At 32.9% G+C, this 15,481-nt stretch overlaps 1 protein-coding gene across 6 annotated transcripts in view; it reads right to left on the reverse strand.

The window, feature by feature from the left end:
* The window catches only part of LRRIQ1 (leucine rich repeats and IQ motif containing 1), a 257,738-nt gene that overhangs the window by 232,891 nt on the left and 9,366 nt on the right, over window positions 1–15,481 (reverse strand). For all 6 annotated transcript variants that reach the window (XM_066368683.1, XM_066368686.1, XM_066368685.1 and 3 more), the window contains exons 4-8: window positions 11,347–11,438; window positions 10,101–10,215; window positions 8,732–8,955; window positions 5,293–5,367; window positions 2,077–3,714 (exon numbers count right to left, since the gene is read on the reverse strand). In XM_066368683.1, coding sequence (XP_066224780.1) covers window positions 2,077–3,714; window positions 5,293–5,367; window positions 8,732–8,955; window positions 10,101–10,215; window positions 11,347–11,438 — 2,144 coding nt within the window. The remainder of the gene's footprint in view (window positions 1–2,076; window positions 3,715–5,292; window positions 5,368–8,731; window positions 8,956–10,100; window positions 10,216–11,346; window positions 11,439–15,481) is intronic.

Raw genomic sequence — 15,481 nt, forward strand, 5'->3', positions numbered from 1 at the left:
GAAGCAGACATGATTTGTGTCCTAAAGGTTCAAAGTCGGAGATTAATATAAGCAAAATAAATTCTTTACTGGGTTAAAGTCTAGAATTGTAAACTTTTTGTTAAAGATCTTCTCCATAAGGACCTTCCAAAAATGGCAAAGGTGACCAAGATAAGAACAAAGATGTAAAGCTAAGAGATTAGAAAATCAAAGCAATAAAGTGAGACATAGGTCACAGCAGTGGTGAATGGAGACATACTTTGCCATCTATCAGACTCATTGCAAGACGGTACTTTACAACACTCCAATATTTATATTGCACATTCATATATATTTTTCAAATCTGTACTGTATATTCTGAGGCTCAAAGAAAAATAAAATGTTTGAAATAATTGCTTTGAATGGTGGTCAGAGGATTACAGGATTCTTTGGAATACTGCTACTCCAGTTAGTGGATGGATCAGCACCAACAGCATCACCGAGCATCACTGTAAAACCGCGGAGCATTAGGGTTGGTCACCAGACCTAACCAATCAGAATCAACCCCCAGGTGATCTGTGTACACATGACAGTTTGGGAGGCTATACTCTAAGAATAAAAGAAAGAGTCAATTCTCACTTTATATAAATTGATAAGAGTTCCACAGAAGGAACTGAGTGGGCAAGAGAAGAAATTGCAAGGGGAAAGAGCTCTTCTCGTCAGACAGAACAGAAAGCCACAATGAAGGAGGGCACTGCTGTCTCCCTAACTTCCGTTTTACTGATGAAACAAGTATACTGCAGGCACGAAGCTGTCACTCAGCTTAGTACAAACAGTTATTCATGAGGAAAATTAATTTAAAAAAAATAATTCGTAGTTAATGTCATTACTTCAGGACACCTGCCACACATCTTTGGAAAACTAGATTCCCGAAAATTACATAGCCAAAGATAAAAAACAGAAGAGCTAATTTGAGATACGATATGTACCCGTAGAGTTCTGATATGGAAAATACATTGCTTAGGCTAGGGGAAAGAGGATACTTCAAAGTAGTTCTTTTTTTTTTTCACACTCTTCTTTTACATCCCAGAGATTTCTTTAAACCCCACTACCTTATCTTCTCTCAGAATACCTTGAAGTCTTATTTATAGTAATTATCATGATCTGTATTCATCAGTACATTTATTCATTTACTACCTTTTATTTCTACCACAGTAAACTTCATAAAGGCAAAGACTGGGTTTTGCATCTTTCCTTTTGTTCCAACAATAAATATTGACCAATCATATTGGACAGATGAATATTTGCTGAGTGAATAATAAAACAATGCATATATAATAATATGAATGTTTCCTTGACTAGGCATCCATTTATATGAAGAAACTAAATAAATTTCATTAAATACATTTGAGATTCAGGCCCCTAGATAAATCCATGTTTTTAAATCGTAAGTTCTTTTTGGTATCCCACTATTTGAAATACTCTTCCCTGTTTTTCTACATATTTGTTTCTGTCTTAATTTTGAAATCATGGGCTCCATAAACATAAAAAATTAGTATCATTTGGTGACATTTGTTTTAAATTTTAGGCATACATCCACCATACTTACAAAGCACATGGCTAAATAATTATATTTTAATAGAAATTCTAGAATATTCTATTTTTAGAAGCGCTTCTTGTACAGCACTTGTCAAGTACAGGAAATCCACTTCATTCTAAAAAACATCACTAGGTGGCGCTGTGGCCCAAGGCTAAAGCAAACTTCTAACTAAATATCAGGAATTTCCTACTTGAATTCAACCCAACTTGAATTCCCAGATGCTTCCACTCTTAGATACTTTATAATGACTATAGGGCCTGCCCTTAAACATAGGCTTCAAGACATAAAATCAAAGCTTTTAATAATGATTTACTGGGGCATAAGATGCGCTTAATAATTAAAATTGAGATCTTTTAAACACATCCCCTCTCAAATGAACGCAGTAAGTATTTCATTAGCAACTTCACTGGGACAGAATTCTTGAATATAAAATATCTTTTCAACTAAGATTATAAAAGTTACATTTCAAGAACCATTTGAAATGAAATAAAACAATGTATTATAAAATTACAAAATACCTGTTGTAAAGTACTCCAAGGGCCACACTGAAGAATTTCTAGTGTATTCAAAGGGGGCATCATGTTGTCTGGACATTTCACAAGTCTCTTTCTCTTAACAATCTTCTTTTGTTGATTCTGCTTGAAAATTTCCAACCAGGGTTTAAATGATTTTAGCCAAGATAGCCTCTTTTGTTCAATAGACGATAGAAGTGTTGATTTCTGTACAGAGCATGTCACAACATTCTCACTTTCAACTCTATTTCCATGACTTTCTTCCGGAATTTCTTTCATCTGAGACTTTAGACAGTTTGCCTCTTTAAAAACAGAGGAGTTTTTTGTATTGTAGCCACCCAAATCTTCACAAGGAGCATGTTTACCTAAAATATGATTTTGCTCGTTTCTTTTGTCTTCTACATTTATCTCAGCATCGCTGATATTAAGAATTATGCCACTCTTCAAAGCATTGTACTTTGATTTCTCCTCAGTTTCTTTAGATTTTAAATCAATTTTTTTTCTTTGTAGTGTTACATTTCCCTCTATATATTCAGAAATTTCTAATTTTAGTGGTAGTACATGTTGTTGCATTGACATCACTGAAATATTATCGTCGTCATATAATGCTCCATTCTGTTCTAATATCTGTTCTTTTTCTACATTTTGCATCTTACTCTGTTGATTATCTTTGATGATTTTCTGTGCTTCATTGTTTTTCTTCTCATTAATTTCATGATTGTGTCCTAATACTATTATTTGGGTTTCTTGTTTTATATTTTCATTGATGGCAGCTTTCGTGGTTTTTTCCTTTTGTTTTTGGCAGGTTAATTCTTGCAGCTGAAACTGTTCTTTCACGTGTGCTTCTAGATCTGCATTTTCTAATTCTGTTATTTTGTCTATATTTTCATATTTTCCTTCTTGCTTGACCAACTTTTCCCCAGACGGTTGTTTTGCTAGGTTTTCCTTTGTTTCTTCCATTTTAAATTCTGTCAAAATTGCTGGGTTTGCTATATTTTCTTTTAATTTCACATGTATTGATTCTTGCAGTATAAGCTGTTTGTTTATATTTTCTTTCTCATTCAATTTTTCAACCAGCAAAAGGGGAACATCTTCCCACTTCTTTGACTTTCCATCTCCCAGAGTTTTGTCTATTTCACCCTTATTCTTTGATGTATCTTCGACAGTTAAATGTGTGGCATTGTGTTCTCCCTTTTTTGATGCTTTACTTATTATTAGTTGTTTTCTTCTATCTTCTTTGAATCTTAAATTTTCTTTGTTTAATAGTTGCTCTCTTTCTTGTCTCAGAATGTTCTTTTTTTCTTCATATTCCTTTTCTCTCCTTTTCCTTTCTTCTTGCTTCTGCCTCTGTATGTCTTCTACTAGCCTTTTTTCTTCCTCTAATCTTTTTCGTTTATCTTCCTCCATCTGTCGTATTTTTGCTTCCTTTTCTTTCCACTCCAGTGCTTGTTTTTTCTTAGTTTCTATTTGTTCTTTTATGATTGGGCCATATTTTCGGTAGTCCATAAATGCTCTATACTTGGTTTGAATTTTTATAGCTGCATTATGCTGCATTTTTAATAAACGCACTCTTTCTTTTTCCTGTTGGTCTTTAAATCTTGTTCTTTCTTCTTCCATTTGTAAATGCAAGTTTCTAATAAACTCCTAAAATAAAGATCAATAGGATTCAATATAAACTAAATGTACTATGTTATTAAAATGTAATCTGAAATAGAGATTTAAAACAAATACTAGAACTGAAATAATAAAGTTACTATAAAATTCTTTTCACAAAACTAAAGTCATTTATTTTAAAGGATATTATTTAAATATTTAGAAACTTCTATCAAGTTAGTAAATTGATACTGTAACATGGCTATAGTAAGCAACCTAGATTAAACGGAAGAATTACTTGAGTAGAGATAGCATATAAAATCAAATGACACAGAGAAAAAGCAAGGGAAGCCACAGGTCGAAATTTGTGTAGGTGAAAAGAACTGCAACTTCCTGAAATGGGGTTCTGCTGGAGAAAACTCCCGAGCTAGCACAGGGACTGCAGAAGCAGGGAATTACTTTGTGAGACTTACCATCCCAGGAAGGTGAGGTAAAACATCACATGAGCAATATGAAAAATTACTCTAGTCACAAATTTTATTCTTTTGTCACTATTAAGAAAATTGGTGAGCATATATTGTTTTAAATGTGACAATTTGGGTTTAGGTAAGAAAATATCATTGTCACTACAATCCTAAAACAAAAGTAAATAGGTCAACAAAATTCAGCTGTTATTTGAGGAAAATTAACAGAAATGATGTGAGGCAATGAAAATATTTTAGTAAGTAGAAGAATCAATTTCTGAGAAGAGAGAGTTATTAAACTAAATTAAAATTTAAATAAAAATTTTAGAAAAATACATGTATAAACAGAAATAACCTCATTAAAAATAAAACGTAAGTGCACAAATTTTAAAAAATATGACTCCAACAACAATCAGAATGGCTTAACAGCTGATTATGTAAAGAAAAACTTCTAAATTAGGTGTTTTGCCAAAACAACACACAAAATAATGACATGAAATGCAGTATATGACAGAGATATTTAGGTGTAAAGAGGATCAACACAGAAACTCACATGACTAGTAGAAGTTCCAGAATAAAGAACTGAGAAAAATGGAATGAAATTGAAGAATGTTTTCTAAACCAAGAAAAGGGCAGATTAAAGAGCTGAAGTAACACACACACATAATATACATTCATATAAATGGTAATAATAGCTCAGAACCCTAAGAAATATAAGGTCCCTGATGGCAGGAGTTCTTTTCTATTTGATACCCTGCTGTATCTTGAGCTCTTAGATATGTACTTGGCAGGCAATAGAAAGCCAGTAAATTATACGTGGATAAATGTAAAAGAAAAAAATCCTAATACTAAGAATTAAATAAATATGGAATAGAATCATATCTTTATGTTGTTAAAACAAAATGGTACTAAATCTGGATTGTAAACCCAAGGAAATAAATCATTGTTTTAAAAGCAAAATAAAAATATTCACTCACTAACCAGTTCATTTTCACTATCAGGAAATTCTATTTCAAGAAGAATTTTTAATATTTAATAAATGTTAAGCTTTAGTAAGTTAAATCCTACACCAGATAGACAATGTCACTTTAATATGTACATTTCAAGCATAGTAATTTATTTCAAATGAAGAATTATTATTACACTGAGTAAAAAGAACCAATACCTCATGTTGTTTAAATTTCTCTTCCCACATTTTCTCTTCTTTACGGAGTTCCTCATTCATCTTGGCCTCTTTTTGCTGAACATGTGGTAATATTAAAATATTTGAATGTCAAAAAATATTAATCCATGAGTCTCACAACATATATTTATAAATAATAGTTAAAAGAGTTCACCCAATGGTGCTCAGGTACTAGTACTGGGATAACAACTTTAATCTCAAACTAAAGTGTCATATAAATACCATATTTCCCCATGTATAAGACACATCCTTTTTCAAAAAATTTGGGGTCTAAAAACTGGGTGCATTTTATACAGTGGTTGTAGATTTTTTTTATTTGCATTTCCCACTTTTTTGTGCTTGTCTTTTTTTTTCAAATTTGAGGCCCCAATATTAAGGTGTGTCTTATACATGGGAGCATCTTATACACATGGAAATATGGTAATACCTAGAGTTCCCATTTTGAACACATGAAGATGTTTGCAATGTGGAAAAGTTATTTTATTTATTTGAGAATGTTTATACACAATAAAGAGCATCAGCTAGAAACAGTGTTGGGCAATGCAAAAATTTCAGATAACAATGTTTATAAGATAGGCTTTGCATTACAATATTTTTCTCTGCACACCAACCCATTTAATTCACATAATAACTCAGTTCAGTGGCTAATGGTTTCTTTAAACACAATTTATTAGTATATATTTTGTTAAGGGTCTGGAAAAGTTAAAATCAGTAAAATTGAATTCTTTTACTCTAAAATTCTGCCTTTAATATGGGAACATTCTCAAAAGTTCACACTTTATTCAAACTTAGCAGAACAAGTTTATTGCAACAGAGGACTATAAAGAATCACAGGATGAATAGGTGTTATAATTGGAGGATTGTGAATGGTTCCACGCAGAAGATTGTATTTGAAGTGACTAGACTTTCAGGAGGGTAGACAGATATTTTAGGCATTTATTTAACGTTTCTGAACTAGAAAAATGACTATACCTCATTTTTAGAAAAGTCATAATGTCATATTAGACAGAGTTAAGACAGAAAGCCAAGGAGACACCGACATGATCAGTAAGATGTTAGTGAAGTCCACGTGAGGTTCAGGGGGGCCTCTGTGGATAGTGTGGCAGGAGCAAGAAGAGAACAAAGACAATGTAAACATGAAACTGCCACAGACTGCTAACTGATTGGATGTATAGGTAGTAAAAAATTTTCTTTGGACATTATCTTATATGAGCTATGGGAACTTTTGATGGAATTTAAGAAGGTAGGTAACTTTTAAAAATATTCTTCTGACAGCACTATGGTAGATGAATGAGTGTGTGAAAGACAAAAAGTAGGGAGATAAATTAGAGAATATAATAAATATCCAAAGCCAGACATTAGCACATACTGAACTATGGATTAGCAGTAGATATACAGATGAAAAGATGAATAATACAACTATTTTTTTTTAAAAGAAGAGAATAACAAGAGAGAAAATAGTCATAAATGGTCCTTGTCTTTCTAGAGCGGACCTTGATGGTAGTGTTGCTCATCAAAATAAGGAATACCAGAGGAGGAGCATGATTCAGAAAGAAAAACAATGCACTCAGTTTAGATGCATTAAATTCTGTATGTGAAGTATCTGTAGGAGCATTATGTAGTTCACTTTTTTGTTACAAATACAGATTTGGTTCTAAACAGCCCAGGTTATGAGTGAGATTATCAAGAGAAAAACTATGTGGAATAAGAAAAGAAAGACAAGGATGAAAGCCTGGTAGTATCATATTCAAGGAGGAAGAAAAAGAAACTTAAAATGAATATTAAATAGGAACTCCAAAACATGTAAGAAAATTAAGGCAGTGTGGGCCCACAGAAGTCATGAGAAAGAGAAATGTTCAACAAATTACTCTAGAGACCAAAAGAAGAATTGAAAAAGAGCCTGTGAGTATGGTAATTTATTAGAAGTCATTGGTTACTTTTGTCAAGAGCAATTTCACTCGTAGGGGGTTTACAATTTAATGAGAGACAAGAAAATGTAGGTAGCAAAAATATCACTCTTTTAAGAAGCCTGACTATAATAAGAGCTAAAGAGCTTGATAAAGTGAGACATGAAAAAAGGTAATCTCATGGCTTTTCCTGTGTGTGTTGTGTGTTGTGTATATGTGTGTGTGTTTGTTTTGAGAGAAGAGGAGAAAGAGGGGGTTTTTGTAGAGGTTGATGCTAACTAGATATGGGACTAGAAAAAAGCAGGAGCTGTAATTGATGCAAAAATGTTAAGTGATTATATGCTAATAATTAGGAGATAAAAGTTGGGTAGAATTCATGGAAGGAGATCTACAACAGCAGTTTTGAGGAATGAAGAGGACACCAACAAGAGGCACAGAAAAGAACTACTAAAAGAAGTAAATCACATGTTTAGAACCCATCATTATAAAATTATGCATTGGCTCCACCAGACTATTTTTAAGCCCCAAGACATAACAAAGCTTTTTTAGGAATTCACTAATCCCCACATATGTCATTTCTAAATAATAACTTTATGATTGTAATGATCATATTAATCTGATTTATGAAAAGGAAATATAACTAAAGGAAAGCTAAAGGTTTAGAGTTTGTTAGAAAAAACCATGGCCAAAGCGGTCCTACAATATTATAATTATTTTTAATTTGTTTATTTTCTATATAACAGGAAATGCACTGTAGTCAACATTGAGGGCTAGAAGACGCTGAACTGCCTAGATGACCATATGATAATATTTCTATATGATACATTCAAATCTAACAAATTCTAGGCAAAATGTAAGTCAACTTTGCTGATGTAACACACAAGGCAGTCAAGCCTGATATCTAGACATTCTAAGAAACATGACAGTTCACAAGTAGGGTCCTAACAATACACCAGTTTCTCAATATGCCACTACCATGGCCTGAGGGTTAGACCTCCTGAGGCGGGGTTGGGGGAAAAGCTGAAATAATAACAAAAGTCTTATATACCAAAAAAATGTTTAGTCCTAGGAATTAACTCAGTTATGGAGATGAAACACAAATCAATATCTACATAGTTGAACCTCTTCAACCAAATATGTTTTACTTAATTGCTATATATCAGAACACATGGCAAGGGCATTGCATGATCAAGAAAATTATGATCCTTTTTTTCTATGATTAGAAGGGTATAAAAAAAGAAACAGTTTATGCTATAAATGTCCACATTTCTAGGACTATCTTTGAAACTTCAAAGACTCTAGATTCTCACATGGTCTAAAGTAGTATCTGAAATTTCAATGAAAACTAATCAATGAAATTATATTAAATATTGTTAATCCACGGTCAATTGCTTCTATTATCAGGAGTAATTAAAAGCCATGCAATGGAGCTCAATCGTACTATAATCCAAAACAGCAATACTATTCAGAAATAGTACTGATTCCAAAAAAAGTATGAAAAACAAAAATAAAACCTTTTGAATATTCTCTAATTTCTTCTTTTCAACTTCAAATTGTTTCATCCAACGATGTCTTTTTTCTTCTTCTTCTTGAAATTGTTTTTCTTCCCTATCCCTCTGAGCTTTGAGAATTTCTTTCTTTTGGTCTTCTAATTCTTTCTGTTTATCTTGCCAAGCCTCAAAAGATTGACTACATTTTTCTTCCACTTTACAGTATTCAAAATTTATTTCACCATCATCTGTAGTCGTAAAGAGAAATAATGTTATTTTTAAGTTTAAACCTATAAAAAGTGATCCAATGTAAAGTATAAAAGTAGTTTTAAAAAGAAGAAATAGGCCCTGGCTGTGTGGTTCAACAGATAAAGCACTGACACAGTGCACCAAAGGTCATGAGTCTGACCCTCGATCAAGGCAGTATGAGAAACAATCAATGAGTACACAACTAAATGGAAAAAATAATTTAAACAAGTTGATGCTTCTCCCTCTTTCCCATCCTCTCTCTCTCCCATATTCTCTCTCTCTCTCTTTCTCTCTCTCTTACATGTGTTCTTTCCTCCTTCCCTTCTCTCTCAAATCAGTGGAAAAATATTTTTAATTTTTAAAAAAAGAAATAATTTCAACATATTACCAAAGAAAAAGTAATAAAATACAAAAATAAATACATTCTTTTTTACTGTCATTAAGTGAGAGGCAGGGAGGCAGACAGAAAGACTCCTGCATACGCCCTAACAGGAATCCACCTAGCAAGCCCCCTACAGGCTCTGCTCATAGGGCAACTGAGCTATTTTAGTGCCTGAGGAGAGAACATGGAGCTATCCTCACATCCTCAGCCCCCAGGACCAACTTGCTTGAACCATTTGAGTCATGGCCAAAAAAGAAGAAGAGAGAAAGAGAGAGAAGGGTAAGGGGAAAGGTGGAGAAGCAGATGGTCACTTCTTCTGTGTGCCCTGACAGGGAATCGAACCAAGGACTTCCACATGCCAGGCCAATGCTCTTCTGCTGAGCCAACCAGCCAGGGCCAATACATTCTCGAATACACATGGAAATACCACGGCAGGCAATAAAGAAAACACGTAACTTGCGTTAGAGTAGGCCACAAAATTTAATCTAAAAATTTAATGTGTTTGTGTGTACTCATGTGTAGTTAAGGTGTACTTAAGAAATTCAAGGACGCTATTGCAGTCAGCTATATTATATATATAGAAAAATTATAAGTATATTTAAGTCAAGTTAAGAGGCATAAAGAAACTCTGAGTATAAGTAATTAAGAATAATGAAAGCATAATTTCAAATATTGATTTTATTTTTCTAATTGTCAAGAGAAAAAAACTCTAAATTTTCTCGGATAACTATGATCACATAAAAACTGAACAGGTTAGTCCACCTGGCAAAACGTGTCCTTCCACATATTCATGAGGTCCAGGCTCCGGGACAGAATCGGGAATGCCACAGCGGGTTGTACTTCTTAAAAATTCCTCTTTCTCTATTTCAGATAATATCTAAATGGTTAAAAGAGTACCAGTGATTAAAGAAAACCAAAATAAAGTGTAAAGTTATCTCAAAATAATAAAAGTATTTGTATACATGTATCTACAACTTTATTTACTTAAAACCTCTCCCATATACCATTCTATAGCATATTAATAATTATTGTCTTTATGGTGAATATTAATAATTTTCCCACGCAAACCAATTGTACTTTAATCTTATCATTTTTGGCACTCTAATCCACAGAAAACAATTAAACTGCTTGGTAATCATGTAAAAATATTGCTACTAATATTTGTTTTCCTCCTAATATATTTTGATCTTTCTTATCTGTAGTGATTGCTCACATATACAAATTGCTTATATATTCAATCTGTTTTAAAAATAGAACTATTATCTATTTTAACCTGAATTATACATAACATAATTTTTATTAATAAACTTTTCCATAATTAAATTTCTACCAGACTCTAGATGGAAATACCAGTATGATAATTTAAAATTAATATTTCAAGTTTTAGTGTTACCAAAACAGCAAGTAAGAGGCATACATATAAGTAATACATTATTTTAGACATCTTAGGGAACAGGAATAGAGTTAGGTAAAAATAAAGTTCAGTAAAATAAGAGCTAAAAATGAATCTAAGATGTTGAACCTATAGAAGAGTTCTATAGGGGTTTTTAACCAAAAATGCTTACTCTTATTTCTAGGGGTATGTAATTATATCTTTAAAAAAAACTAACATAAGATGTTCTAAGTTTAAAGCTTCTATAGTATGATATATTTATAGTACTCTGCTAGAACGTTACATTCTTAAACAAGGTAATAAACAGTGTATTGGTGTTTTTGTTTGTTTGTTTTTCTGTCAGAGTGTTAGGGGAGAAAAATCATACAATACAATTCTGTTTTATCTACATGCACATTAAATTCCCAAATATCAATGCTTCAAATTGCTATTTCTAATATTTTTAAAAATTGACATTTGGTTTTATTTTATATACCAAAATATAAAACCAAGAATAATTTTCTTAAAAATAATTAAATTTAAAAATTTTAAGTCAATGAACATTAAATCAATAAACTGTTGGGACAGGGAAATTTCTGTTATATTGAGTATTTTAGTCAAATGTTAAACTTATACCTTCCTTAATTGATGTGAGTTTTCTTTATTTTCAGTTGATAATTCTATCCTTAAATGCGTATGACTATTAGGAATTGTTCCATAAGTACAGCCTAGAAAAAAAAATATTACAACTTTAAATATTATTATAGGGAACAACATATTAAATTCCAAATCTTTTTATCATCCTTTAACCTCAAATTCTATCATAGCACATTCTTGATAAGTAATTCAAAACAACAGAAAGACAATGAAGAAAAGTACAAAAGAATTATAATTTTTATTCTAAAAAAGTAACAAAATTTTTGACTAATTCTTTATCACCTTTTATATTCTCAACCAGCCGCTGGCTGGTTGGCTCAGTGGTAGAGCGTCGGCCTGGCGTGCAGGGGACCCGGGTTCGATTCCCGGCCAGGGCACATAGGAGAAGCGCCCATCTGCTTCTCCACCCCCTCCCCTCCTTCCTCTCTGTCTCTCTCTTCTCCTCCCACAGCCAAGGCTCCATTGGAGCAAAGATGGCCTGGGCGCTGGGGATGGCTCCTTGGCCTCTGCCCCAGGCGCTAGAGTGGCTCTGGTCTCGGCAGAGCGACGCCCCGGAGGGGCAGAGTATCGCCCCCTGGTGGGCAGAGCATCGCCCCTGGTGGGCGTGCCGGGTGGATCCCGGTCGGGTGCATGAGGGAGTCTGTCTGACTGTCTCTCCCCGTTTCCAGCTTCAGAAAAATACAAAAATAAAATAAAAAATAAAAAATAAAGCATATTTTCTACATACACAGAATAATGTTTTGTTTGATATTGTATGACATCCTGATTAGAAACCAACAAAGGTCTAAATCTACCTGCTACAAACTAGCAATATAATCTTACACAAAATATTGAAACCACTTTAATAAAAGCACTAGTTTAAGAGATTATAATTACTAACATGTGAATAAAGTAAGCTTTCTTTCTTGGTTTTATGAGTGTTTGTTGAATCTTCTTAGGTCTTTCTATCATCTGTGCAGATGCACTTATGCTTCTTTTCCTTATTCATTTGATGTGTTATACCAGAGTAATGTTTCCTAATAGTAAAATATTTTTATAGAGAAACATTTTTCTGGTTAGCTGACCATTCACAACTATTTTATCAGATACAGATTTTTTTCTTCAACAACCACTCACAATCTCACTGGCATGCTTTCCTGTGTGAGAGGCCATTGTAATGTGAAAAATAACTTTCTCCAGATTCCTTTGAAGCTAGCTTTCTAAGGGTGACTTAGGTTCTACCAATTGATATATTTGCTTAAGTCTTTATTTCTATAAAAATATTATGCATGAAGAGAGGCAGGCAGCTATACTTTAATGTCTTGTGTTTTTTTTGTTTTTTTTGTTTGTTTGTTTGTTTTGGCCCAGACCATGATAAAAAGAGGAAGGTTTGGTTTTGAGATGGGATTATATAGCAAAAAAATGTTTCTGAATTTCTTAATTATATCAGACAGCAGCTGCTGTAGCAGACATGTTCTACAATGTATGTGTGTGTATGTTTTGTACACATTGGCTGGTCAGTTTGCAGTCTGTTTCTCCAGTTCTATTATCAATCTGTTCTTCATTGTAGTAACTAATCTCCAAAGATTTCTCTCCCACACCTCTTCTTATGCACAGTTCCCTCCTGCACAAAACCTACACTAATCCTGTAAAACCATCAGAATGTGGTAGAAATGATCTTGAATTATATCTGAGAATAGATCATAAGAAGCCTCACAAGTTTCCACCTGTCTCTTGGTATTTTGTTTGTGGGATGCTCCTTCTCACTATGCAGGTGCAATGCAATCCATAGGAAAAGACTACATGTAGACGTCGTCAGTTGACAGCACCAATTAAACTCCCAGCCAACATTTAGCATCAACTGCCAGACATCTGATCTTGGAATTACAATCCATTAAAGACTTCAGATTTCTGAAGCCTTAATCAATATCTGACTCCAAGAGCATAAGATAGCCAAGCAAAAACTGCTTTGCTAACCCCAGTCATCCCACAGAGCTATAAAAGATAATAACATTGTTATTTTAAAACACCAAGTTTGTTTTACAGCAATAAATAACCAGAACATCTACTCTACCCATAAAAACAAACAAATAAATACCCCCTAAAACCTTTCTACTTAAAGTAGCTAAATGGCTTCTGATGTCTATAAGTGAGAGCCCTAATCAATACATCTATATTCATAAATGATATTAGCCTCTGGCTTCTTGTTATGTTTATACAGTTTTATTATTGAAATATATTTTTAAAAATGAATTATTATACTATGTGCAGATTTTTTGTGTCTTTACAGACTGTAAGAATTCAATTGCAAAATTGTTCCTAATTTCTTTAACATCTAAAGAGAGAGAGAGAGAAACACTGACTCTTGTAGTTTTACCTATTTATACACTCATTGGTTGACTCTTGTATGTGCCCTGACCCCTAAAAGGGGATAAAATCTGCAACGTTGGTGTAGTGGGGCAATGCTGTAACCAACTGAGCTACCTGGCCAGGGAAAATTATTCATAGTTTCTAAAGACATCTAAAAAGAAATCCCTTTCTACCTTCTTGCCAGATTATTGATTTAATAATGTTTTCCATTTTTTTCAATCAATTTTGATAATTTGAATTTTCTTAGAAAATTGTTTTGATTATTGAGATTATTAAACCTATTTGGCTAGAGCTACATAAGGGATCTTTTTATAATTTTCTAAACCACTGCCATAATTGCAGTTATATAACCTTTTAAGTAATTATTTTTTTATAATTGTTACCCTTTGACTTTTTTCATAATTAAGCGATATAATTGCCAATATTTATATATTTTTATTTTATTTATATTAGAGAGAGGAAGAGAGAGAGAAATAAAAAGGAGCATCAATCTGTTCTGTATGTGCCCTGACCAGGGATCAAACTGGCACCATCTGTGCCTCAGAACAACGCTTTAACCAACCAAGCTATGCAACCAGGGCTAATTGCCAATAAATTTATATATTCACTGTGTAAACCTTAGTAAAAATAAATGAACATACCCTAAAATTTCCCATAACTCAACTATAAATAATCACTACTGAAATTTGAAGCATCTACATACAGCAATTCTTTACATATCTATTTATACATATGCTAAGAACAAAAATCTTGGAACCACCTTCTTGTCTTTCATTTATACCAATCCATCAATAAATCCTTCTGGTTCCCTTAAAAACTGGGTTCTAGAATATGACTGTTTTCCTCATTTATAATCAAATGCTCTCATTACTAACCATAGTATTGCAATAGTCCACATGGCTTATAACAACCTTATAGATCTGACCCCTTGTGTTCTTAGGTACAGCCACAAAGGCTTAGTTCTTCAAGCACATTAGGCCCACTCTGAATGCCTTGGATTTTATTATTCTTTCTTTCTGGAACACCAGCTTTGTAGATATCCTTATGGCTCATCTTCTCATTTGTTAAGATATCCATATAGCTTACCTTTTGTCATAGTTCCAAATACTGCCTCCCCAGAAGGGCCTTCCTTGACTACCCTATCTAAAATAGCAACCACCAAACTCTGTCCTCTTATTTTGATTTTTTTCCTCTACAGCAGCTATCTCTATTGAAATATTACATATTTATTTCTTTATTGTCTGTCTATCCACACTGAAACATTAGAATAATATGGGAGAACTTTTGCCTATTTTGTCCTCTGCTGTATTCTCAATGGCTAGAACAGGTATTTTCAGGCAGTAATATTTGTTTAATGAATATCTGTGACTAATCACATCATGATTTATGCTAATACTGTATTGGCATAAGTGGCATTAAATTTTATAAAAAGTTCAATAATGTATCATGAATATTTATATCATTAAAAATCTGTCTAAATTACCTTTTTTAAGTAAGTACAGTTCACTTTGTTGAACACACCAAGATCCTGTTGAACATCTAGATTGTTGCAATGCAATTTTTCATTAAAAACCAAGCCATAAATATTTCTAGTTAAATCTTTGATCATTCTATTATGCTTAGAATAATTCTCAGAAGTAAATTTGCTCAGTTGGAGAAAATAAAGATTGTTAGGCTTTTATATAAATTATATTTTTCTCCAAACAGATGTATAAACTGATAATTCTTTTAAGTGAGAGGAGGGGAGACAGAGAGACAGACTCCC

Source organism: Saccopteryx leptura, chromosome 2, assembly GCF_036850995.1.
Source record: "Saccopteryx leptura isolate mSacLep1 chromosome 2, mSacLep1_pri_phased_curated, whole genome shotgun sequence".
Classification (NCBI taxonomy): Eukaryota; Metazoa; Chordata; class Mammalia; order Chiroptera; family Emballonuridae; genus Saccopteryx; species Saccopteryx leptura.